The sequence below is a fragment of the Coccinella septempunctata genome, chromosome 7 (genome assembly GCF_907165205.1).
Source record: "Coccinella septempunctata chromosome 7, icCocSept1.1, whole genome shotgun sequence".
NCBI classification, from domain to species: domain Eukaryota; kingdom Metazoa; phylum Arthropoda; class Insecta; order Coleoptera; family Coccinellidae; genus Coccinella; species Coccinella septempunctata.
In genome coordinates, this window is record NC_058195.1 from 25496414 (window position 1) to 25523777 (window position 27364).

General features: G+C 35.8%; 2 protein-coding genes and 2 long non-coding RNA genes across 6 annotated transcripts; 3 read left to right on the forward strand and 1 right to left on the reverse strand.

The window, feature by feature from the left end:
• Positions 1 to 3180: 3180 nt before the first annotated feature.
• LOC123317016 lies at positions 3181 to 5343 on the forward strand. Of its 3 annotated transcripts, none has more exons than XM_044903359.1 (2): positions 3181 to 4556; positions 5100 to 5343. In XM_044903359.1, the coding sequence occupies exons 1-2, from the start codon at positions 3230 to 3232 to the stop codon at positions 5237 to 5239; spliced, it is 1467 nt and encodes a 488-aa protein (XP_044759294.1). In that variant the 5' UTR covers positions 3181 to 3229; the 3' UTR covers positions 5240 to 5343. The 3 variants fall into 3 exon arrangements, with proteins under 3 accessions (XP_044759294.1, XP_044759295.1, XP_044759296.1); XM_044903360.1 differs by having other exon boundaries at positions 5138 to 5272; XM_044903361.1 differs by having other exon boundaries at positions 3181 to 3619; positions 4025 to 5243.
• Positions 5344 to 19787: 14444 nt separating this feature from the next.
• On the reverse strand, positions 19788 to 21765 carry LOC123317508 (thymidylate kinase). The gene is made up of 2 exons (XM_044904077.1): positions 21270 to 21765; positions 19788 to 20318 (listed from the first exon to the last, which is right to left on the reverse strand). Exons 1-2 carry the CDS (start codon positions 21601 to 21603, stop codon positions 19996 to 19998), a joined length of 657 nt encoding a protein of 218 aa, XP_044760012.1. The 5' UTR covers positions 21604 to 21765; the 3' UTR covers positions 19788 to 19995.
• A 545-nt stretch (positions 21766 to 22310) lies between these two features.
• LOC123317152 lies at positions 22311 to 26693 on the forward strand. Its single transcript, XR_006538143.1, has 2 exons — positions 22311 to 22410; positions 26648 to 26693. It is a non-coding gene; the product is annotated as an uncharacterized LOC123317152 (long non-coding RNA).
• LOC123317151 lies at positions 24001 to 25021 on the forward strand. The gene is made up of 3 exons (XR_006538142.1): positions 24001 to 24217; positions 24287 to 24578; positions 24636 to 25021. It is a non-coding gene; the product is annotated as an uncharacterized LOC123317151 (long non-coding RNA).
• Positions 26694 to 27364: the final 671 nt, after the last annotated feature.

Here is a 27364-nt window from a genome sequence, read left to right on the forward strand (position 1 = left end):
TTGCGTCATAATTGAGTCTATACATGACAGTATAGGAAATCTGAACCCCATGAATATAGGCAAGCTTCTCCACCAAACCTACTATAAGGCCAACACGGAAATAAAAAACATTTGCCGCAAGGGACGCAAAAGAACTGGAGTTTCTTTTGCTACCTATAAACAAGCTAACTGGTTTGTCGATAAGCATTCATTCCCCAAAGATAAATACAATGTTTACATTCCCGCTCGTATGGTCACATGTATGGGCATAGTTCGTGATATAGGTTCAGACATTACTGAAGATGATCTTGTACTGTGTGGGAGAGGACAGATGCCAGACGTTCCGATAGCTAGAGCTCGGAGGTTCAAACGTACAATTAAAACCAGTAGTGGTGAAATCCAACAAGTGATGACAGGCACTTGTCTAATCACATTTCAGGGAACTACCCTTCCCAAATATATGGAACTCTATAGCATAAGAACAGAAGTTCAATTATATACCCCCCCTGTGATACAGTGCCATAATTGTTTGAGGTATGGTCATGTGAAAAATCAATGTCGAGGTACTTTCAGATGTAACACCTGCGGATCTTCACATCAGCCCGAACATCAATGTAACGAATCCCCTAGATGTGTGCACTGCAACTCCCCGCACTTATCTAACGATCGAAATTGTAAGGAATATCTCAGGCAACTCAAGATTCGAGAAATCACGGCTGTACATAATGTATCTCTGTATGAAGCTAATATAGCAACTAAGCCTCAGTCAGGTCCTCTACCCTCTGAATTTCCGAAGGATCGATCTTCGCCTCAATCCCCAGAACCCTCTACATCTACAAATATTAGTAGATCCTTCGCTTATGTCACAAGAAGCAATAATAATAAATTAGCCCCCAGACCGAAGGAAAAGAAATCACCAGGGTACGATAGAGATGCCCACGCCAAGGCATTGATTAATTACTCCCCAACTTTTTTAAAAAGGCCTACGGCTTTAGATACACAAGCTATCCCTATGACCAAGAGGGTCATCAAAGAAATTTCACACCCAATCCCCCAAACCTTACCAAGGTCAACTCCAGTGGCCAACACTAGCTCTGTCATACAGAGCAATAACGACGAAGATTCACAAGATATCTCAACTCATAACCTACCAGACGTAAACATGGAAATACAGGAAACTCTGTCCATCCCAGACTGGAGCCAGGAAGTCCCATCTCCTGGCCCTGGTGGAGATTAGGCATAGTTTCAAGAAAGAATGCTGTGGTCCCCTATTGATTATCTCCACCGAACATCAGTGCGTTCAAGATCTTACATTGGAATATACACTCCTTCCTTTCCAACCAGATTGATCTGAAAATACTCATACAGGACCACCAACCCGAAATTATACTTCTTAACGAAACCTTTTTGAACCCTAGATTAGCTTCCCAATTAACAGGATATTTTGTTCTCAGAGAGGACAGACAGGATGGATTTGGCGGTGTGGCTGTAGCCATAAAAGGTCACATCCCGTTCAGGATCATTCCAGCAGTCCTGCAGGGTATGCCTCCTAAAGTGCAGAGTATATTTGTGGAATTATTAGACGTCTGCATAGGCACCATATATATCCCACCAGACACTAGAATCCAACAGTCACAACTGGACCAGTTAGTATCTCATCTACCTCACCCATTTATAATTATGGGAGATATAAATGCTCAGAACCCCATTTGGGGTTCTGGCATAAAAAACTCCAATGGTAATGCCATTGAACTCTTTTTACAGGACCCCAACGTGGTCCTACTAAATGATGGCTCCCCTACAAGACTAACCCCGCCCAACTCAAACCCTAGTGCACCGGACTTGACAATTTGCTCTCAAGAATTGGCACTGTCATGCGACTGGACAGTCATCTTGGATTGCGGAATGAGCGATCATTTTCCTACGATGGTGACGATGAACCAAGGTAACTCCAGCTCACCTTACCCTGGCTCTCCTATATGTCGGAAATATAATCTGAAAGGTCAAGATTGGGTCAAATATACGTCTGAAATTTTAGCATATCTGGATAATCAATCGATCAGTAATGCATTTGAGTTCACTGAGATGATCAAAACAGCTGCAGACAGATCATTCCCTAGGAAACACAATAAAACCCCTCCACAATATAAAATACATTGGTGGGATGAAGAGGTAACAAATGCTATCGCTTCTAGAAGACAAGCATTTAGAAATTATAAATATGACCCTACCTTAGAAAATTTTCTAACTTTCAAAAAGGTAAGAGCACACACTCGTAAACTTATTAGACACAAAAAGCGAACCTCGTTCCATAATTTTACGGAAAACCTTTCGTTCATCAAATCTGATAAAGTGTGGAAGGTAATCAAGCGATTTTCTGGAAGGCCTGGAGAGAAGGCACAACCAGCACCCTCGAGAACAACCCTGCTGGGCATATTGAGAAATCTCAGCAGAGGCGGATCAACGGTCGCCTCCAAACCATATCAACCAGAAGAGCTACGTTTCTTTACCATGGAAGAGCTCCACTATGCCCTTATACAGAAAAAAGATACCACTCCTGGATTAGACGGACTTGGCTATCCCTTATACAATCATCTACCCCCCTCAGCGAAACTCATCCTACTGAACATCTACAACAACTGTCTTAGATCAGGTATGGTACCAGAGGCATTTCAAAATATCTTAATCATTCCCATCCTTAAAAAGGGTAAACCCCCCAATCTCCCATCCAGTTACCGCCCCATTGCTCTTTCTCCATGTATAGCTAAAATAATGGAGACAATGATTAAGAATCGAATTGAACCCAAAATAGAGAAAAGTTTGGGACCCCTCAATCCCACGTTTGGCTTTCGCAGAGGATACTCTGTTAATGATAGCTTTACCTTCCTAACAGGGTACATCTACAATGCTTTTTCCAAAGGCAAGAGAGTCATAGCTGTTTTTTTGGATGTTAAGGGGGCTTACGACCATGTAATACCCTCGGTTCTCCAGAGGGACCTAGAACATGCCATGGTGACAAATGTGGAATCTAATTTAATCCTGGCTCTTCTGACCCAGAGATTCTTGTTTATTGCTTCTGGTGATTCCTCTACGATATTGGGACCAGGAAAGTGCACAGTGGGCCTATCTCAGGGGTCTCCTCTGGCTCCATGTCTATTTAATGTCTATTCCATTGTCCCCCCGGGGATTGTCTCGCCTTAAATATGCTGATGATTTTTGCTTATTAATTAGTGGCACGGATTTGACCCGAATGTCCGATCAGCTGACAGATAACCTTCATAACCTTAACTCCTGGATGAATTCTAGAAACCTTTTCCTGTCTCCAGAAAAGTCTAGGGCAATTATATTCACCAAGTCTGGGTCCATAAGAAGTCCTCCCCCTCCAGTAATGTCAGGAAGTACACCGATTCCTTGGACTACAGAGCATAAATATCTTGGTCTGCACATTGAAAGTAATCTCCGATGGAGAAAACACGTGGAAATGATTACAGGTAAAATCTCAATGGCCAACAACATCGTGAAGGCCTTATGTGGGAAGACATGGGGCGCTCATCCCTCTGTACTCATGGGAGTTTACAAGGTATTGGCTGTTCCACACTTTGATTATGGATGCTTGGTATACGGTAGATGTTCCAGAGAGGTAATGTTGAAGCTTGATAGAGCGCAGTACGCTATTTTAAGGTCAGCACTTTCTATGCTCAAGTCCACCCCTACCAACATATTACTTTTTGAAAGTTTGCAACCCCCCCTTTATTTAAGACGACGCTGGTTGGCGACTAAATATGTTTCCAAGGCTCTACGGGTGAGACAACACCCGGTTCTGGAGCTTATAGGCGACGCATCGGATCTGAGGCATCTATGGTTTAACGAACTTATTCCACCATTTATAGCGGCGATAGAGAACCTCAAAAATGAGGACCGCATCCATAGATCCGAAACAATTCCTTTTTTTTCTGTCCCTCTTGCGGTGAAAGCGCATCAAATACGAGTATACAACTCGGGACTCCCCAAGTCAGCACTCTCTAATCAACATGACTTTTTGCAGCTAATTGAGAGACGATTCCCGGAACATACACTGGCCTTTACGGATGCCTCAGTTTCTCGTGCACCAGACTCAGTAGGCTATGGAGTGTTCTTCCCATCAATGGCAGTGGAGTTGTCTGGTCGGTTGCCGGACCACTGGTCCATATTTGATGCTGAACTCTTTGCAATCGGAAAGGCGGTCTCAGAGGCGTCGGAAAGAAAGCTAAGAAGGCTGTTGGTGGTGTCGGACTCACTCAGTGCATTGGAAGCCTTAAAATCCAACAAATTTGACTCTAGTGTGGACATAATCTCAATGAGAGTCAGAAACACCCTATATGTGGCCAATTCGACAGGATGTGCAGTTAGCTGCATATGGGTTCCCAGTCATTCCTACATCCACGCCAATGATGTGGCAGACAGACTAGCCAATCAGGGTCGTTATGCAGATACGGCACCCCACATCCCAGGGGGCCCCCAAACTCTTTGGCCTAGAATTAAGAGAGACATTAGAGGATCATGGATTGAGGATTTCTTAAAATCGTGTATTTCCAGAGGTAGAATATATTCCCTTTATGTTAACCACCATAATTTTCCCCTCTCCCCATGGTTTTCCAAAATTGATAAACCCAGACGATTCCTTATTGCAGTCTTACGCTTAAAATCGGGACACTGCCTCACTCCAGCCCACCTTCACAGGATCGGTGTCAGGGACTCACCGAACTGTGATTGCGGAGCTTTGGGTGATATCCCCCACATCTTTCTCTCCTGTGAGAAACATGTGGTGAGGACAAAGCTTTTGTATGACAAACTTTCTGTACTTGATTTCCCCCTTCCGTTGAATATATATGACGCCATTTTTTCTACTAAGCTGGAGGTGTTGGAGTTGCTTATGCAGTTTGTAAGAGAGTGTGGTTTGACTTTGTAGTTTTAGCTTTTTGCTTATGCTTTGCATGTCAGCCTGGACACCTACTTGTGTTGACCCTCTGTGTGGCCCATAATGTCCTGATACCCTAATGTCCCGTCACGCTTTTATGCTTCAACAATTGCCATTAGTCGACCAAAACAACCACTATATATGATCTTGAGTTTCGCTTTAGTTCAACAAGACGAGGAAGATTGTCGCTTTGTCTTCCAGATAGTCATCAAGAGAGTATCCGTTCCACTGATCCTGGGATTGTTCTGCAAGACTCCTGCGCCCTCAGGACCTGGGATCAAATTGCTCCAGACTCACTACTGAACTTGGGTGCATAGTCTAGAGGCTGAGCCCACACTCAGGTCTACTCTGATAGAGGGCCGCTATTGGAGATAGTACTTGATTGAGAAGTAGAAGAAGAAGAAGACTAACCCTACATATATTTACTATATCAATATTCCTGATTGTTCATCAAATAGTTTCCTGAAAAGTGAGATCTTAAAGCGGTTATCGTTGGTTATAGTTCTGATGTTCACAGGCAGACCGTTAACAACTTGCGCCACTCTATAGGAAAACGAACGTCTGAATAACTCAGTAGAGAAAACAGGAGGCGTTAAGGTGCCCTTAAAACGAATGTTCAAATTATGGACATCAGAACGAAAAGTAATCTTATTGTACAGGTATGGAGGGGTTCTAGTGTTGATTATTTTCATGAATAAGATTGCGGAATGGAGATGTCTTCTATTACTCATATTCAGCCAGTTGACAAAACCAAGAGTGTGACTGATTCTTTCATATTTCCTAATCCCGAAAATGAGTCGTAGGCAAGAATTCTGTAGCTTTTGTATTCTATTTTTATCTAAGGCGCTCAAGCAGGGATTGTAGACGACATCTGCATAATTCAAATGTGAGAGGACAACTGAGTCACAAACTAATCTTCTCAATTTCGTGTTCAAAAATTCTCGATTCTGATAAACCAACCTTAACATCCCATACGCTTTCTGCAAGCAGGCAGAAACATGATCAGTAAATCTCAGGTCTTGATCTATCCAAACTCCCAAACTCTTGACTCTCGGTGACAAGCTTATATTCTCTCCGTCCATCACCACCGAATCGCCAACAGCCTCAAACCGCAGTCTATCATTACTCCTTCCGAACAGTATTGCTACCGTTTTAGTCGCATTGAGATGCAGACAGTGCCTTCTAGGGATTTCGAGTATTATACTCAAATCGAAGTTCAACGCAGCAACGGCCTGAGCGGCCTCATCAGGATAGAAAGACAAATAGAGCTGGCCGTCATCTGCATAGTAGTGTGACGAGCAGGAAACAAGGTACTTCGTGAACTGGGAGATGAAAACAATGAACAAAACTGGTCCCAAAATCGAACCCTGTGGCACACCCCTCAGAAGCTCCAAAAATGTGGACAATTTATGGCCATAACAAACTGCCTGAAAACGTTCAGCGAGAAAAGAGTGGAGAAACAGTACTGCATCAGGTGAGAGTCCAATGTGATATGAAACAGCATCAAAAATTTCGTGATTAAGACTATCAAAAGCCTTAGAGTAATCCAATAATGTTAAAATAGTGAGTTTACCCTGATCTGTCGCTCTTATTATATCATCAGTGATGTGCAAGAGAGCAGTAACACAACTGTGATTCTCTCTATATCCGGACTGGACTGATGGAATAATACTGTTCCTAGTTAAATGTACCCATAGCTGTCTACTCATTATCCTCTCTAAAATCTTAGATAGAGTAGGTAATATGCTGATAGGTCGCAAATCATTAAAGCCCTTCGGATTCGTATTTTTCGGGACTGGATGGACAAGAGCTTTTTTCCATTGATTTGGAAAAATTGAATTTTTTATACAGGTGTTCACTATATGAGTAATGTGAGGAAGAATATGAGGAACACACAAGTGTAGAGTTAGTATATTGATACCATCATTACCCACTGCTTTACTCTTTATAGATCTTATTATCGAAAGCACCTCCATCTCGTCTACAGTTGTAAAGCTGAAGTCATCATTATTCACACGATTTTCACTATTACGGTATAGAAACCCAAAAGATCCATATCAGGGAGGAGGTTAGGAATGGAGTTAAGAAAATGAATATTAATACTATCCACGTTATCAATGCTCTTAGGTAAACTCATATTTTTGCGCTTTTTGAAACCCATTCTACCAAGACCTGCCCAAGTGCCATTCCTATCAAGATATGTATTATAATAATTGATCTTTTCCCTTCTAACCGCTTTGGTAACCATATTCCTGAGAGTTTTATAACTATTCCAATCAACAACTTGTCTCGACTTCTTGAACCTGGACAAGGCCTGATTCCTTATTCGAATCATGTCTCTCAAGGTGTCTGTGAGCCATGGCGCATATTCCTTGGAAACTCGATATGTTCTGATGGGGGCATGAATATCAAGCAATGTTATTATATTCGAGGTCAAGAAATCTACTTTCTCATCTACAGTCGGTCTATCATATATATTATTCCAAGGTATAGAAGTAAGATCTGACTTAAATTTAACATAATCCAAATGTTTGAAATCTCTAGAAGTCTTAAAAATAGGTCCAGTTTTTTCAACCTTTAAATTGATAGCGCAATAAACCAAATCATGATCACTGATCTCTGGAACCGCAGTCACCCCAAAGTTCATAACCAGGTTTCGACTACTGGTAATTATGTAATCAATCAAAGTCGATGAAGTTAAAGTTGTCCGCGTGGGCTGATCAATTATTTGTTCTAAGCCGAGGCCATCTAAAACGGCCGAGAATCTCCTTATATCCGCAGTAGTTTTTACAAGATAGTCCATATTAAAATCCCCAACACAGAAAATATGCTCAAACGTTGAAATCATTTCAACCATTGCAGCCTCAAACCCATCTATAAATGAGGTGTAACTACTTGAGGGCTGCCTATAAATGACCGAAAATACAGCCGAAACGCCGCCACTCAAACGCAATAGCTCTTTACCCGATATCAAGACTTTGAGAGATATCCAGGAGAAACTTGAAATAATAAGATTACAGCCATTTTGAACTGCTTCGGAAACCAAAGAAAGAAACTAAAACTCGATTGATGAAATGAATAAGAATCCCAAATTTATTCAGATATAGGTAGGTATAACATCCATTAATATAAAAATCAACAACCAATTTTCATCGAGGTGGAAGTTGTGTTGCTCTGATCGACGAGGTCAAATGAGACTGAATGAACTATAGTCAGCATCTACTTCCTTGATGGCATGGTCTTTGTGTTCATGCTCGGAGTGATGGTGGTTAGCCAGTTCGATTGTAACATTTCTTGATTTTTAAATCAATGGATGATAAGTATCTGAATTGATACCGACTGAAATTCGATGTTATAAATAATTTTGTCATTTCGTAAATTTTTTACGGTTTCTCAACGATCAGCCACTGACTAGTCAAACATTAAAAAATACTTAACAAATGTAAGTAGTAATTTGAAAATCTTGAGTTTTGATGAATTCGATTTTTTCAACTCGATGATCTTCTCACAAACACCCTGTACATCTTCTGTGGAAACAGCAAACAGTATTTATAATACTCTCCAGCATTAATATTCCAAAAAAGTGTGACAATTTTTTTCATAAGAATTCCAATAATTCGTATGGCATACTGTTGTACCGAAAGTTGCAGGGGTCTGAAAACAATTCAGGGAGAAAATGTACTGTAGAAAACCCCAATATGATTTTCAGCACGAAATTGTGATTAGTTTTCCAAAAACGCCCAATAGTGTGATTCGACAGGATGATTCGAAGCGAATCACTCTGTATATTCTCCGAATTAATACCCAATAATATGATTTGATAAAATTCAATTCTTAAAAATTCCTCCTCAATATATATTAGGAATTAAGTATTTATTTTTAAATACATATGTATGTTTCGCCATATCGCAAGGAATACATATATCGTAGTGTGAAGTGGAGCTGGTCCCTGCTAAACATTCAACATACCGGATTCTGCCAGCCCGATTTATTTCATTCAACATACCGTTGTTTTTTTTTTAAATATGTCAGTTAGTTTTATTCAAAACAATGCATGAAGATGGAAGTAATGGACACCAATAATTGAAATCGTCGTGATGCTTATTCCTGCAAATATAGTTCATTTATGTGGAGTTTTTCTTCAATTAATTAATACATAAACTTTCATTCCAAACGTTCAAAGCTTCTTTCAATCTTCAGTTTCATCAAAACAATAGAAAAAGCCATTCATTCCATAATACCTATTATGTCATAAAAAACTTTCCTAATAATTTTCATCATCATATATGTACTACATATTTTCATCGCCGAACATCCGAATATTACATCCATTTTATGTAAATCTTATATTGTAAATGTTACATTTCCTAGAAATCAAGTTGTAAATCTGGATAGAGTCATTCAATCTTTATGAGACATACACAGTTTTCAGATTAAATTTTCAGATATGGCCCTTTGAAATTTTATGATAGTATATGTACAGGATGTCCCAATTTCGATTTCCAGTGAGAGGATCTCGGATACTAGAATAGCTAGAGTAAAACCGATGACACACTTCGAGCTCTTTTTCAAAGAAACAAAGAATGGTGGAAACTGTAGTCTCCTACGATTCTTCGTTTTTGAGTTATTAGCAAAAAATGCGATTTTGACGATTGCAAAAAGTTCATAACTTTTTTATTTCTGAAAAAACAGATCTGAAACTTGAACTTTCTACAGGCACATCTGAAAACTCAAAATCGAAGGAATATATAGGAGGCTACGATTTTCACCATTCTTTTTTCGGTTTTGCTCTAGCTCTTCTAATTTCTGAGATTTCCTCACTGGCTTCTGGACACCCTGCATAATGAATTCGAATGCATTACCGAAAAACACATATCGAATTGTATTGAAGAAATTTTCATCGATTCCCCTCAAAAGAAAAACTTGGTAATCAAAGGGATTATTAATCGGGTGAAAAATCACTTCAGATTTCAGCTCTTTATCAAATGTTGCCAAGCTTTCGGTCAATCACATCACATGACCATCTTCAAGGCAATCCTTTTCCTATGAGAAAAACTCCGTATTTTAATTTTATTATTATTTATTTGAATAAGAAAGGAGGCACACAGCCACAGCCTATAAATTCCTTACCTATGGGACCAAAAATTCAAAAAATTCCCTCCTTCACATTTCGAGCAGACACATCACCCGCGGAAATATCTGACGATCGGAATGTTGACCAACGGAGAATCAACCACCTCATCAGGAAGAGAGTTTCTAGTTCCACACACCGAAAACACGGTTACACATTTTTATGATAAACTATCCACTCAATTAAGACGCGCTTTCCAGGACCCTCGTGTAACACATAATAATGAAACATTTTATGCATTGAATATGTCTCTAAATATTCATTTCATATTAGGGAACCGAAAGACGGAATTTTCAACCATTTCGTTTCGCCGTCATTATCTTATTTGATATCGAGCTCAAAGCACAATAAATGTTCAAATGCACGTAAAATTAAAAAAAAAGAAACTTTTCCAGTCTAGCCAATTAGTAATTAAGTGATTCATCTTAGGATCACTCATTTGGCCGAAGCCCAATGGGGTATTTTCCTAAATTTCAAAATATATGTAATTACAATCCTTATAGCTCAAATATATCGGAACATATTGTTGGAAATAAGGTTGGTTTAGGATAAATTCTTCTTCAATGAAACGCACTTTGTGAAACAATCCGTATATTATTTCAATCAATTAGACGGAGGTCGATCTATACTCTCAATGAATAGCAAATCATAACTGACTAAAAAGGAGAGAAATATCTTATTCCTAAGAGATGCTTATGTACAGTATATAGGTCCCAATAACAAAGTATATATGTTTCACACAGTCAATACTGCTGGGATTTGTCAGTCAGCACTTTTACCGCCAGTCCTGATATTGTCGACTAATAAACCAAACCGTATTTGATATATTTATTGTCGGCAAGAATTCTGAACACGTAAGGGATTTGGTTTTGCTTCACGCAGATGATTTAATCTCAACACGCCGCCTCAAAAACAAATCTCTTACAACACGAAAACTTAATAGCTATATCATTACCTACATACCCAAAATTACATGCAAAATAAAATATTCATGTGTATAGAAAGATCCTCCATTTGTTATCTGGGGCAATACAAGTATGGTCCAATATTCATTGCAAGGATGTGCGAAACCCAGAAAAACCACACCAGACCATTGCTATTAGAAATTGTATACATACATTTTATAAAACTTTTAGTATTAAATAGTAATACCTAGTAAATAAACATTTAAAACTTAAATTTCCTAAACCTGCTATAAATTAACAGACATGCATTAGTCTGGTAATAGTTTGGTTGAAATAACAGAGAGATGATAACCTCTGCGATTTTATTTGAGTTTTATAACATATATTCAATATGTTCTGATCTCGTATGGATTGCAGTACGTACTATTCCCAAAACTAATACAAGTTAGTATAACCATTATTTCTATCTTCATGATAATCATGATAGATTTCATAATAATAAAATTAAACCTTTTTTTTTTTAATCTTAAGGTACGTTTTATGACGGCCTTTTATATAGCCATGTATAAAACCCTTTCCGTGGATGAGGCAGCGATTAAAGTTTCATTTTTTTTTTTTTAAATGAATTGTACTTATTATTTTCCAAAAATTTGAATTCAAATAATTCGAACATATTTTATAATCTTGAATTAATTGATAACTCCGTAAGAACATCCAAAGTTCTTTTGTTCTTCTTCTATTACAAAATCTACTTAAAATATATAGATCCATTTTAATTATACTATGAGAATTTTTTGCACAGTGCTTCATAATCTTCTTTTGAAAACACTTATATAATGTAATAATTTTTTTTTTATCAGGAATAATTTCATTTTGTTTTCTATCAACTTTGATTCCTACAAAAAAACTTCATTGCTTTTGTCATAGAAAATCCATCAATTAGAACTTATCAATGTTTCATCATCCGTTGTATAACTACTACAATATATCATCCGGATAATGTACCCCAAAATTATATATTTTGCGATATATTTTGTCTACCTATAAGATATGCATCGATGAGTATGAATTTCGAAAACCGAAATCATTTCAGATCCTTTTCGAATTTTTGTTTGTTTTAACTCCTACGTATAGGGCTTTACTCAATTGACGGAATTGACAATCGTTTCCTCACGAGACCTTCCTAAGAATTTCTTGCTCTAAGAAAACTATTTAACTAATCAGCTATTTGAAGGGAAAGTTTAGACATCTATATATTATATGATGTATCAATGAATTAAATCGATTGCTGTATACATAGTGTTACTATGTATCTGAAGCTTGAAATTCTGACGACCGATTCAAAAGTTTCAGCATTATCTAATCAACTATCGCTGCTTGAAGCCCCGGGAAACAAATCGCGTTTATATTTCAATGGATTTCCAAAAATTGCATAATTTTTAATTCTTGTTATCCATTTGCAATTAACAATATTTTCATTCTCTTCAATAAAGACCATGATTTATTCATCAACAATAATAATAACTTTATTGCTTTATACCAATGATATCTATTCAACATTTCATTTATTGCCTAGAAATATTTAGGAATGCTATATTATATTAAGCACATATAACTTAAAAATTTTCGTGATCGATACTCTGGACATTCTTTCTCTTTGTCCTTATTTTGGGTAAATTCAACCCAATTCACTCTTGTGAGATTCATATTAACCTCCACCTTAAATTGCCAATTCATCACAATCACTTTGTTCTCATATACTAACTGTACCAATTTCATTTCATAAATTTTCACGTTCTTTCGCTTTCGACAAAGTGTTGATATCAAATTTACCTACTGGTTTTGGTTCACCAGTTTCTTTCTCCATTATTATCGATTCATTCACCTGATTTACCATTATCAGATTTACCTACTGGTTTTGATACAAAATCAGATTCACCAGTGTCATTATCAGTTACCTTTGAGTTACCTGATTTATCGTTATCAGATTTACTTACTGGATTTGATACAAAATCAAACTCACTAGTTTCATTCTCAATTATCTTTGAGTTACCTGATTTAACGTTATCAGATTTACCTACTGGTTTTGATACGAAATCAAACTCACCAGTTTCATTCTCAATTACCTTCGAGTTACCTGATTTATCGTTATCAGGTTTACCTACTGGTTTTGATACAAAATCAAACACACCAGTTTCTCACTTCATCGAATATCTGATTTTCAATCACTATCAGATTTCTACATGAAGCCATGCTATCAACTCAATAAAGTCCGTCCGTACCTGCGTCTTATTGCATCAACTATATGACTTTCCACGACTGCTGTGTATTTTCTTTTAAACCACCTACTGGTTTCAATTCAAAAGAGTTCATACCAATTTGTTATTGCATTATATTTTGGATTTTAGTTCACTATCAGATTTTTTTTATCTCATTCTTCAGAAAGGTAGATAGATGATTTTTTTTTTTTAATCAGCTCTTGACTAGCAATTATTCAAAGTTTAATAAAATTCAAATTCAATAGAATATTAGAGAGAATCGTTAATGTGAATATGATATTGTAATTTATAATCATCACATCTCTAATTTATTTTGGATACGAAATGAGTCACTCCACCTTTTTCATAAATTGAGTACTTATAATCATCATCACATTTTTATCAGCTGTGATTTTAGTTCATTCGAAAAGTACCTTTATTATTCAAATGTTTTTTTTTTATTCAAGAACTTCATTATTCTTCAGGGTATTGAAATGATTAAAATTATTTCGAATCATAATTTAAGCAAGACTCTAGACTCAATTGAATCCCTTTTTGTAAGAAAAGCTTCTATCAAGATATGCAGTCGTTTAAAGTGATTTATGAATTTTTTTTTTATCGAGAATCAGATTCTTCGAAACATCCAAGTAATGAAATATAAATCAAATTACTCAACAATCAGACTTCAACAACCAATCTAGAAGACAGACATATTCAGGTATTTGGCTATTCCAGCAATCTATAATATTTTCACCATTAAAGAGATTGGCTTTCGAACTTCTACAGTAGCATATGATAGTGTGAATAATATGAAGATTAGGTCATGAAAGTTATATATTTCAATTCTTATTCAGATAATTGAAGACTCAATTGAAATATTTTTTTTTATGAAGCCTTTAGAACATTTCAAAATAAATTGAATACTCATTTCATTTTCAAGCTATATTTCCGATAATGATCATGAACTCCTATTTTTATGTCGTTGAACAGAACTTCTACTTTTTACTTTCACCAATCAAAGAAAATAACTTCAACTTATGTCAGCTTCTCCTGAAATGATATTTTTGCTTAGACAAATGCGGAAGCTGGTTCCTATATTGAATGATACTCAATCACTCAATCTCAATTTCACTATTTTTTTTTTTTTTTTGGTTCGAAATCTAATATTGGCAACGATGTATGCATTCAAAACATTTAATTCAAATACACAAGAAATGTCCCGATTTCGGAAAACTATCAATTACTACTTATGAAATTATAAATTATGTTTCAGGCTCTTCATTTCAAGAATACAAGAATTGAATTTTTTATTATTTTTTTTTAATCAGTCACATTATATAAATGTAACTGACCTCGAAAAGAAAAATTTAATATTCCTTAAATGTCATCTTTACTGTGTTTTGATTCTTAAGGCAAATTCCATATTCTATGTTATATCCAGATAGTTCATAAACTACTCTTGAGATATATTCGTACGGATTTTTTTTTTGATGAAATGTCTTCTAAGTTGGTTGAGTCCGATTTATATTTCGCTTGAGTACATAATTCAATTTCAAAATTCAAATATTTTTCAATTGAATTTTAATTAGGGTATTTCAAATCAAAATTCAATAATAATGCCCTTCAATGATAACTATCATTGAGAAAATTCCTTTTTACGAAATTTTATAACAGTCACAGACAAATTGATTTTGTCTAGTTTCAACGAGCTTTCGTTTAACTTATCTGAAAAACCCTACAGGCTGTTGATCAATATAAAAGAGAAGACGCCCATTCTCTAGCTCCTTAATTCCCCTTGTGATGGATTGTTGCATCTTGATCCAACTCTGCTACTGACTGAAAAGACTTCGTGGTCTTTCGTAGGACTCATCGCTGATCATCAGCTAACTACGCACATATTGCTTTTCAACCGAGTTCACTTCACTTCACTCACTACCAAATTTTTTTCATGCTCAATAGTAGAAGGAAACTTCTTATTATCTCACTGATTAACTTTATAAACGAAAGGTTTATTCGCAATTAACACTATTAACAGCGGCGAATTTATTTTTAACAGAGCAAGCTGGGCCCATAACCTGTTGGAAATAAGGTTGGTTTAGGATAAATTCTTCTTCAATGAAACGCACTTTGTGAAACAATCCGTATATTATTTCAATCAATTAGACGGAGGTCGATCTATACTCTCAATGAATAGCAAATCATAACTGACTAAAAAGGAGAGAAATATCTTATTCCTAAGAGATGCTTATGTACAGTATATAGGTCCCAATAACAAAGTATATATGTTTCACACAGTCAATACTGCTGGGATTTGTCAGTCAGCACTTTTACCGCCAGTCCTGATATTGTCGACTAATAAACCAAACCGTATTTGATATATTTATTGTCGGCAAGAATTCTGAACACGTAAGGGATTTGGTTTTGCTTCACGCAGATGATTTAATCTCAACACATATCAATTCGAATTTTAACATATTGCATTGTATTCACTTACGAAAATTCTGATTTCAGAAGCGCTCTTATGAACATTCTACGTGATTTTCGCAATCCGGCAACGCCCATCGAGTCAATATTGGTCATGAAAGTTTTCTGATCACCATCATAGATTAAATATTAGAGAGTTGAAGTGCCAACTCTCTATTATTATTAATTATACGTGGGAGACCGCTAGTTTACGTAGGCCGTAAAGCTGACGCTAACGTTAACGTTAAAAACTGACGAATGAGCATGCGTAGATGTCAATTAGTCAATTATAACGTTAACGTTTACGTTCATGGCAGCACTTCAACTCTCTAATATCTTTTGAATATCAGCAATACATTTTTAGTTATCAAACAATATAGCATATGTATGAGTTTTAGCAAAGGTTAGTGTAACGGGGTACCATACAATTTAGAGTATGATAAAAGAGCTTAGGGAAAAACCTCAGTGAAAAAACCCTGTCTCCCCGTGAGAAGTGTAGTGATGACAAATTTGTTTACAGAATAAGCTTTTAATACTGAAGGGCTTCCTTTCCATTGACATAAAAATTTCTTTATCCTCTTTCCATTTCGAAATAATATCTGAAACCAAGAAACGGAGCAGAAAACGAGAAAAAAGGCGAATAATAAAAGCCTTCATCCAATCTTATTCAAAGACTTGATGATGATTGAAGAAAAATATAAATATAATCATAGGTACATAACTTGTTTTTCAATTGCATTGGGAGGAATATCATCTCTGCGTAAAAAATCTTCTGCTGATCTTGGTGGAGGATCACCCTCGTTGTTAGAAATGCCTTCAGTACTCAAATTAATAATAGCCAAATCTTGCTTTTGGCTGGGAGGGCCTTTCGACCAGATCCAGTCTTCCAAGTGATGATTCTTTTATTCATTTAAAATTTTTCAGTTACCGAACACTCTGTAACGTAGGTATATTGAAACTTGATGATAATATTTGAGTATATATTTTACAAGAAAGGTTTTTTATTCATTTATATAAATGATTTTTTGAAGAAAGCAAGCGATTCTACGGAAAATAAATTGAACTGAGAATGAAACCTTCATTATTTTTCATGATTATTCACAATCGCAGTCTTTCATTGTGATGAAATACAGCGGACATTTCCATACGCCGGACCTGAACATCATCAACTCAACGTCTAGCCTACAGTGACTGCCAATTCACAATGATGTTAATGGTAATGGTAATGTTAAAAGTGAGCTACGATGTTAACGCTTAAATAATAATAAATTCAAGAAATATTTATCATTATCATTAACATTAGGCTTGACATCAACATTGATGTGAACAGTATCGTAGTAGCTCTATTATTTATTATTATTTGAGCGTTTACATTGTAGCTCACCGTTAACATTACCATAACAACCATTAACATCATTGTGAATTGGCAGTGACTCTATCAAACCAAAGATTATAGACTACTCTATAATCTTTGTATCAAACATGTTTGAATGTTTGATAGTCACTGTAGACGGAGAGGAAGAGTCAAAAAAAGTCTCTGAATTTATTAAGCCTGGTTTTTTCTCAGGTGATTACAATTATAATATACAATAAAATGCTGCGGTCAGTCAAGTGGATGTTAGAATATGTGCCTCTTGCCTCCTGGTGCTTGGTCAAACATGTCGTGATCACCAACATAATAAAATCGATTTCTTAAGGCTGAAATTTTTTAAACTTTTGTGTTTTAGTATGTAAATCAAAATTATGATAGTCAGTCAACGTCCAATCAGGACACAGCTGGTCAGTCAGTTTTAATGTGCCTAGATAGAAGTTGGGACTAAAAATCATCAAAGGATGATCTCAGTAGAATGCATCAAAAATTGGGAAATTCTGTTTGCAATGCTCTTCCTGGACTGCATGCTTTGACTGGATGTCATTTTAACTCAGCTTTTCACAAAAAAGGTAAAAAAAAAACCTCTGCAGATAATGAAGCAGAGCAAAGATTTTCAAAAAACATTCGCTGACCTTGGACTTGCAGATGAAAGCAACCAGAATAATATGTTAAATAGGTTCAAGAATTTGTTTGCCATTTATACGCCTTGAAAAAAATAAAATCAATTTGACGAGGCAAGATTCGTTTTATTTTCGAAGATGTATAAATGTCTAATAAGTACCACAAACGATCGTTTTAAAATTAAAATAATCAATGTAGATGGGTCGAGTAGGCTACCATGCCAATAAGAATTGATGCAGCAGTTCTTAAGAGCGAGATTCATTACAAATATTTGGCGTAATGCTCACCGTCAAATTCCAACGGAGCTATCTCCTACTGACTACCTACGGCTGGAAATTGGTGGATGAGAAATATGAGTGTGATTGGTTCAAAGGCGATCAATTATCAGAACTTGTACAGGATGTTATTATTCAACCTTCACAAGAAAATATAGGTATAGAAATATCTTTATCTGAATTACAATTACAAATTTATTTATTTTTTATATACTGCAACACCTGAGCTTGACGTGCCAGATCACGATAGTGAGAATAATGATATGAAAGATTCAGATGATGAATTGTGTGATGATTATTTATGGCTTTTTATCCCTAATGAATATTAGTTAAAAATGTTTGAAAAGGAGGAGTTCTTACCTCTGCGTGTATACCTGCTTTAGTTGTGTACACTGTTGATTTCGAACGAATTTTATTTCTGAGATTTTAGGGCACAATTGCGACACGGAAGTGCCTTATTAAAATAAATGTGTTACTTCGAATGATTATGATGTAATATCTATAGAGAGCGAAAAAAGTTTAATTTTTTATACACTGACTGACAGGCGTTGTGCTACGGAATGGCTGACTGACCATTTTATTTATTAATAATATAGTCAGTAGTAGTTACAAAAAAAATTTCACGCTTAATAAACGAATTGCACCCTTATAAACGACGCTATATACGCCTCGCGCTACGCACATTAAAGCTGACTGACCAGCTGTGTCCCGATTGGACGTTGACTGACTATCATAATTTTGATTTACATACCAAAAAACAAAAGTTAATAAAGTTTCAGCCTTAAGAAATTGATTTTATTATGTCGGTGATCACGACATGTTTGATCGCGCACCAGAGGCACATGTTCTAACATCCATTTGACTGACCGCAGCATTTTTTGTATTATTTTGATTGTAATCACCTGAGAAAAAACCAGGCTTAATAAATTCAGAGACTTTTTTTGGCTCTGTCTCTTGGACTATCTAGCCTATTCATGAAACATCGCCTAATAGTTCAGTCATCCACCGCCAGATGCTAGGGTGAAAAATTTCAGTTCTTCGAGGCACAGCTGCGCCCCTACGTACGAAGAAGGAACAACAGCTTATTTTGGCTTCATTTCTTTGAACCGCATTGTTTCTCTAGGTGGGTTTAATACTCAATGTTTGTACTGAAAATTGAGATTTTCGCTACTTCTTCCACTGCTTAATAATTTCGAAGCACCACTTCAGTGCATCGTTGAATTCGGGACCGAATATCAGTCGTGTGTGACTTTTGTTAAATTTGGTTAATTTAGAAATTTTTATTTTGTGGAAGGGGATGATCCAGTTCAGGGATGGTATTCTCGAGCATTCGCAATATATGTTATCGTACGCATCGAAAAACGTTGTGATGTTTTTAACAGCAAATAGCAGAGTTTTCCAGAGTTTCACCAAAGAATTTGGTGCCTTCATATGGGCTGAACACAATGCTTTGGTGAAACTCTGCTATTTGGTGTTAAAAACATCACTACGTTTTTCGATGCGTACGATCGCATATATTGCGAATGCTCGAGAATAGCAGCCCTATTTGTATTTGTTAGGTAGTAAATAAATATTTTCTCGAATTTCACCTCACTTGAACAAATTACATCTGTAATGTAATGATGAAATTTGTAATTTGTCTGCAAAGGTAACTTGGTTGAAAGACAATTAATTTTTCATTTCAAAAATATACACGTAATTATTTCATTTTTGGATAGAAACATGTATACAAATAGACTCCAATAGAATATTTTCCTTCATAATAAATAACATAGAAAAATTCTATTGAAATAGCTTCAATTTGAGGGTGAACAAAAAATACAATCTGAAATCATACTGCATTATATTTCGACCACATCGGAAACCTAAAGCTTATGTCTTCTTGGACCACATACATATATTTTAGGTTTTGGACATTACATTTCTAATTAATAGACTTAAGTGAGGGTCTCAATGCAAATAAAATTCATTATGGAAGTTAATATTTCAAAAAAAGCCACCCAACTGATTAGGAGATTCAGTAATTGGAATAAACTAAATCAACTTTTTATTATAAAAGTTCAAGTGCTGCAGAGGTGAAGTTTCAACTTCCTTTAGTTTGTTCAATACTTCAATTAGTAATTTTTCATGAACATCTTCAATTGTACCACCAGCATCCATTACTTTCCAGTTGTCTTCATTATATGCTAAATTATTGAATACTTCTTTAACAGATTTCTGGATATTTATATTCTCATATCTTTCCTCTCCGAATCCAGGCCTCTTTAACATTTCCTCATCTGATAAAGTTAGTAACAAAACAAGGTCTGGTTTGAGGAGTCCTATTTCAGGCTGCTTACACCAATTTATATCCATATCTGAAAATATAAAGAATGAGTGTAAAAAATCAACAGTTTGTCTGCTGCAACAGTTTTCAAAATGAAAAATCCCCAAGTGACAAAAATCCCTAATGAATAAATCGACAATAACTTTTGCATATAATAACACTGTGCATAGCCACAGCCTAGTAGGGGGCTGTGACTTAGGTAACTTTAAATTAGAGTAAAAATGGAAACTGCTACAAGTTTTTGACTATATTGTACAGAGAATTGTTTGAATAGGATTTGGGCTAATTGAAACATTTCCTAATTCTATATTCACCATTAAAGCGGATAATTTTGAAACAAAATTTTTTTTTTATTATAGTGAAAAAGTGAAAATCCTTCCAAGCAGGAATCACTTTGCCTGCTTATCCTCAATATAATTCTCATTTCTATAAAGCAACAATTTCGAATGAGGAATCAATGTGTGTTAGAAAGGGTTGGATTCGTTAACAAAGACCAAATACATATCTTAAAGTAGGCAAAGAGATGTAAAAACAAACGGAAAAACCACAGTTGTCTATATTTTTGGAAAATAATAGACATGCTGGAAATACTACTGAAACAAAAAAGAATTGACCCCAATCGCAGTTTCAATGAAATGATGTAGAATATTGATTTGCAGAAGTTTATTTGATTAAATTCGATTCTTCCCCCGTTACAATTTTAGGCATAAAGAAGTGACAATAGTTTGAGTTGAAGTTTGAAACGCAGATAGCTGAAATCCCGAAAAACAGCTCCAACCAATTCATTAGGGAAGATGTGAGGTTCAAAATAGATGGATATTCATCGAGCATCAAGTAAATTCTACTAGAAGCCTCTGCAGAAAATTTGTGGTATTAGGTCCATGGAAGCAACAGGAATTCAATGAAAAGTCCAGTAGACTGTTAACAATAGCAAGTACTACTTATTACTTCAAAGGCGATACTTATACAATGAAACTCTCACGTTTTTTCACTGAAGAGAAAGCAATTCCTGAATATGAATACCTGTCCACTATCAGAGTAAAACCTTGGTTCAATAAATCATTCATTCTGTCGTAACTTTCCCATCTATTTGCAGAAAACAGAAGATGAATAGCCTTATCATTCAAGGAGCAACTTTTATCAGTGAGGTATTTGTTTATGAGACCACCAGTGTGGGTACTTCTATCAGGAAAATTCATCAACTTCGCCTTTATTCCTCTGTTTTGAAGTGATTTCACTAATTTTTTACATTGAGTTGATTTTCCTGAACGATCAACACCCTCAATTACTATTAAAGCACCTCTTTTCAAACTCATTACAAGTGGTCAAATATTTAACCAAGTAATTATAATTTATTTGCGTGTATAACGGCTAAGAAATCCTGCTGATGGTAGGAAACAAGGAACAGTGCATATAATATAAAACAGTAAGTAATAAAACTGTACAAAACATGTACACAGGTAACAGGTGCGACTAGCATTGAAAATTGAAATTCAACGTTGCCACATTGTGCGCAATTTTTGATTGACATAACATTGACAGCACAGAGAGCTTGAGGTCTCTGGCTGTCTCATAGCCTACTAGAAGTTCGTAATTCTAGTAGGCTATGGCTGGCTTGATAGACGTCTGGGGGTGTGTTCATAAACTTACTCCGAGAGTAGAGTATGAGTCATAGATGTATAATACTAACCTAGATGGCGAACCTGTCAAAATTTTTGAGGCAAACAGACGCCATTTGCAGTTTGGGATAGTTTCTGTTTTGATGTGGTAGCGTGGTATTATATTTACACATTGAACTCTATGTTCAATGTATTTACATATATTTACATTTTCAATATTTTTCACACAGATCGGAAATATTCTTCATTTGAGATTGGTCAATATTTCGATTTTCAGAATTCGTTTTTCATAACTTTTAAAATTTGACTGAATTGCGCATGTTCGTCCCGCATAATTCTATAATATCTTTATAGACCATATTAGTGAGGTTAGAATCACTCAATTGGCGGGAGATCCATATTCAAATTTTTTTACACTGGAATCGACTTTAAGATGGAATATCGCTAGCTAGAAGTAAATGTTAATATAAAGACATGCAAAATTGGGTGCCGCCATTATTAGAGGTTGTTTCCAAGTACATTTTACATCACAAAATACTTTTATATGTCCTAAAATCAAAATTGAAAACATTATTATACGGAATATATCCGTATGTCGTAGATCATTTCTGCTATACGTCAATGATGAACCGTAACAAGGAAAATGACATGCTACGCTTGCGCGTTAGAATGATATCAGCTTCAGAGGTTAGAAACGAAATGAAGCTACGACAAACTTCCATGGATCTTGCTGACCAATTTTATATTGACCCATTATTAAAAAAATATACCATTTTATTACGAAATTTTGTTTTCAACCTGTAAAGAAAGGATCATAGAACACATTCCAACAGAAATAAATCTTAAGAAATTCGCTAAAATATCCGAAAACGGACGAGAAGTACGCGGCATTTTTAGTCCCATAAGAAATGCATAGGGAATTCAGGGACCAGATCCACGGATGGATCGCGATTCAAAATTCCCGCCTAACCTCACTAATATGGTCTATAGTTCATCCCAAACTACAAATGGCGGCCAAATGCCTCACATCGTTCTTCGTTAACGGATATGAAGTTCGACGTCCAGTTGGTATGAGTATCACAGAACACTGTAATACTGTGTAATATACAAGAAGTGTACACTTCTTATATATTAGTGTTCTGTGGTTTCACCCCCCTGCATTGAACTAAAGTTCAATGCCCGTAGATACAGGGAGGATACATAGAGGATCTACGTCAATGCCCCCCTGATGAGTATAGACCATATTAGTGAGGTTAGAATCACTCAATTGGCGGGAGATCCATATTCAAATTTTTTTACACTGGAATCGACATTAAGATGGAATATCGCTAGCTAGAAGTAAATGTTAATAGAGAGTTGAAGTGCTGCCATGAACGTAAACGTTAACGTTGTAATTGACATCTACGCATGCTCATTCGTCAGTTTTTAACGTTAACGTTAGCGTCAGCTTTACGGCCTACGTAAACTAGCGGTCTCCCAAGTATACCTTAAACATCGACGTACGTTAACCGAACGTTAAACGAGTAGCACCGATGACTTGCGAATGGCCGAATTTTGACTGTTGAATGCAATTCTCAATAACCTCAAACAGTCATTGTTTATATTTCCCATGTATTTTCTCATAATGAATGAAAGTTATAGGAAATCAGCATTGATTTTAAAGTTATCAAAAGGATTTAGTTATGAAACTTCGTTATCAGATTACATTCAGTAAGGAAATGGCTGAAACTCAACTGCGATTCTCTCTTCTCTAACACTTAAACATTTCATTGATAAGAAAATACTTTTAAGTTGAAAATTCTCTTTATTATGCATATAATCATTAGAACATCAATATTTCAAATATTATTCCAGCTGTCGAGGCTCAATATTAGATATTAGATAAAAGAGAGTTCCAGCAAATCAAAATCCAAATTGATAGGTTATGTTTAACGTCTGACGTTTCATGATGGCAGCACTTCAACTCAAATTTCATTACAACACGTAAACGTTATATTTGACGTTATTTGTCCAGAGATATAGAAGGGGGGAGATTGAGCTTCGACCACTGCGCATCCTATTTTCATGGGACAAAAGACAAAAGTGGGTCCGCCATTTGTCAGGTCATAGCACGGTATTATGATCACGGTTTAACAATTTAGTGAATATTCTTGTCATTTAGCTGCCATTGCCTGCTGTCAAGTCAAACGAATGTAAACAATAATAACAAATATCAACGTATTTTTGGTGATATTTAGCGGATTCGTGTGATTTTATTAGCTTTTTTTGCTGAATAGCAGGATATTTACGATGGCTTACTTCACAATTATAGGTAAGTTCCCAATTATATCAATTTTTGAATATTTTTGATAGATTTACAAATTTTTTAAACTTGTTTCAGTATTTCTCCTCCAAAATTGATGAAAAGACTCATCGAATTGAAAAAACTCCAAGCATCATATAGAAGGAAATTATACAATTAAGTCTCTAAAAAATAAAATACAACACATTAAAGAAGTGATGGACTTTTTGAGACAAGATCAACGTATTTCTGAAAATGCTGCCCATCATTGGGAGAAATCTTTTGATTCAGTGCCACATTGATGAAAAGATATTTAAAAAATGTAGGGAATGATACTGCGACCCTAAAACTTCCAGTCTTGAGGGAATTGTAATATTCTTCAAAAATCAAGGTAAGATGAGATAATTTAATATGAAACTGAGATGATTTTATTTTATGTTTGTTTCAGGGGGACTTCATGTACCATCATATGGAATTATAACGATATGTCAATCAGGAATTTGATGATTTCAACTAGAAATAGAGTTCCAACAGATGAAAATTTTCTCGATGCATTTGCAACAATTCAGTCCCAAAAATTTTATGATCGAGTGGATGATTTGTTCCCTTCCTTGAAAGAACATTTTTTATATTCTTCAGTGATTGGCAGACATCATGGCTTTCTTTTAGTGAAAAATATTGCCAGATCTCATTTTAAAATTAGAATATTCAATCTGTAAAAAGTTTATACCGAAAAATTCAAGGTTCTGCAATTAGAAGACTTCATCACTTGATTTTATGCAGCAATCAATACTGGATATACAATATTGTATAAATAAAATGAATAGAAAAATGTTTTTTTCTTTTATATATTTAATGCCAGTAGCTACTGAAAAATGTATCGACTTGTTAACTTTCATCATATCATCTCTTACTTCCAATAAAAATATCAGATCAAATTATCCACTTTGTGCAAAAAATTTAGTGTCCTTCAGATAGACAAAATCGTGTTTCCCTAGAAACAGAAATTAAAACTTAATAGCAGAGTTCCGGAATTGCATCTCGAAGGAAAGTGGGGGAGCAATTTTTCAGGTTACTTTCCTCTGATCGTAATTAGGGAACAGTAGTGAAAAGAAGCGATTCTGGAACAAACCAAATATTGGTGACGCTTCGAAGTCTATATATATCAGACTACCCCATAAGACCAAATTGCTAGAATCTTCGAAATCATGGATTTTATTTTGAAAACGTTTCAGAATTTAGATGTTTAATATTTGCACATCTCATTATATTCACCAGAATACACAAAACAAATAATTTTTTCCTTCGTTGACATTTTTGGTATTCATTTTGTATTGTACTGAAGAAATAAGAAACGAATTGACCGAAATCTCATAATTTCAAGTACTGTTATCAACGAAATCATAACATTCAAATTCTGAATTTTACGTGCCCCTGTATATAACTCTTGCCACATGCTATCACTTTTAGGCGGTGCTGTATATTAGAGATGTTACGAAAAGAACGGAACAGGTTCTTGTGAACAGGTTAGCTCAAACTGCTCTGCGAACCTGTTCTTTTTAAAGAACGAAACCTGTTCCGCTGAGTAATACGCCAGTTGACTGTCGCCGGTTACAGAGAATCTGTTCCTGTACTACCTGTACTTTTATGAACGAAAACATATGGGGACAGGGTGGTCGCCCGCCGTAGTCGGCCGTAGTGATTGAACTACTCTGTAATCTGTTCTGTGAGTTGAACTCTGACTCAAGGGTACGCGGTACGGTATGCCCATTTTTATTTTTTATTGCCGCTTGGGCGCTTGGCGGACGCAAAAAAGAACGACTAACGACTTGGGGGTAAATGAGAAAATGTTTCCATATTTAGTTCAGATTTTTGATGGTTGTTTTTTTTATTTTGCAACAGTTAAACGTTAACTTTGTTATTGATTTCTACTGAAGTTCATGACCAAATAATTCAAATTATTCCAAGGAATAGCTAATTGTCGGTTCGTCTTCGTTTATTGAGAGGGTAGTTTTTAGTTTTCATTGAATAAAAAAATCTTTATTCAAGAGTAAGTATTGGGAAGTAGGAAGCGAGTTGTAAATTCCATAAGAATGGAACATTTCGTCAGAAGAACCTTTCGTGCGTCAGCATTCCCTGGAGCGATATAGGCTAGGCGTTCCGAAAGTTAAAGGAACAGGTGAGCAGATGAGCAGGTTAAAAGAACAGGTTCACGTAAAAGAACAGAACAGTTCGGAACTGTTCCTTGAATTTATCTGTTCCGTAACAACTCTACTGTATATATTTCCTGACAAATGGCGGCCTTCAATTTTAGCCAGTTCGCGCAGCTTGAAGCTCAATCTCCCCCCTTCTATATCTCTGTATTTGTCACGTTAACGTTTACGTTCAGGCTAACGTTCTGTGCCCACTTCGACTCTCTAATATAAAGACATGCGAAATTGGGTGCCGCCATTATTAGAGGTTGTTTCCAAGTACATTTTACATCACAAAATACTTTTATATGTCCTAAAATCAAAATTGAAAACATTATTATACGGAATATATCCGTATGTCGTAGATCATTTCTGCTATACGTCAATGATGAACCGTAACAAGGAAAATGACATGCTACGCTTGCGCGTTAGAATCATTGAACTAAAGAAACTTTCTTTAGTTCAATGGTTAGAATGATATCAGCTTCAGAGGTTAGAAACGAAATGAAGCTACGACAAACTTCCATGGATCTTGCTGACCAATTTTATATTGACCCATTATTAAAAAAATATACCATTTTATTACGAAATTTTGTTTTCAACCTGTTAAGAAAGGATCATAGAACACATTCCAACAGAAATAAATCTTAAGAAATTCGCTAAAATATCCGAAAACAGGCGAGAAGTACGCGGCATTTTTAGTCCCATAAGAAATGCATAGGGAATTCAGGGACCAGATCCACGGATGGATCGCGATTCAAAATTCCCGCCTAACCTCACTAATATGGTCTATGGTCATGTATATTAGTGTTCTGTGATGGTCATGCCCAGAGAGCATACTCTGAGGAACTAAAAGTACGTTTGTGAACGCTTCGGGTAATCAGAGCTTACTCAGAGTAAGTTTGTGAACGCAACTAAGCGTATGGTCCGTATATATATACACATTGGTTTCTTCTGGTTAGCGTATGGTCCGTATATACACTTT

Coding starts and splice junctions, on each gene's coding strand:
- LOC123317016 (XM_044903359.1), top strand. CDS start 3,230: ATGTCCGATCAGCTGACAGATAACCTTCATAACCTTAACTCCTGGATG. Junction 4,557..5,099: donor AAAATCGTGTATTTCCAGAG/GTAGAATATATT, acceptor GTTTCGCTTTAG/TTCAACAAGACGAGGAAGAT.
- LOC123317508 (XM_044904077.1), bottom strand. CDS start 21,603: ATGAGTTTGAAAAGAGGTGCTTTAATAGTAATTGAGGGTGTTGATCGT. Junction 20,319..21,269: donor TTTCTCTTCAGTGAAAAAAC/GTGAGAGTTTCA, acceptor TTATATTTTCAG/ATATGGATATAAATTGGTGT.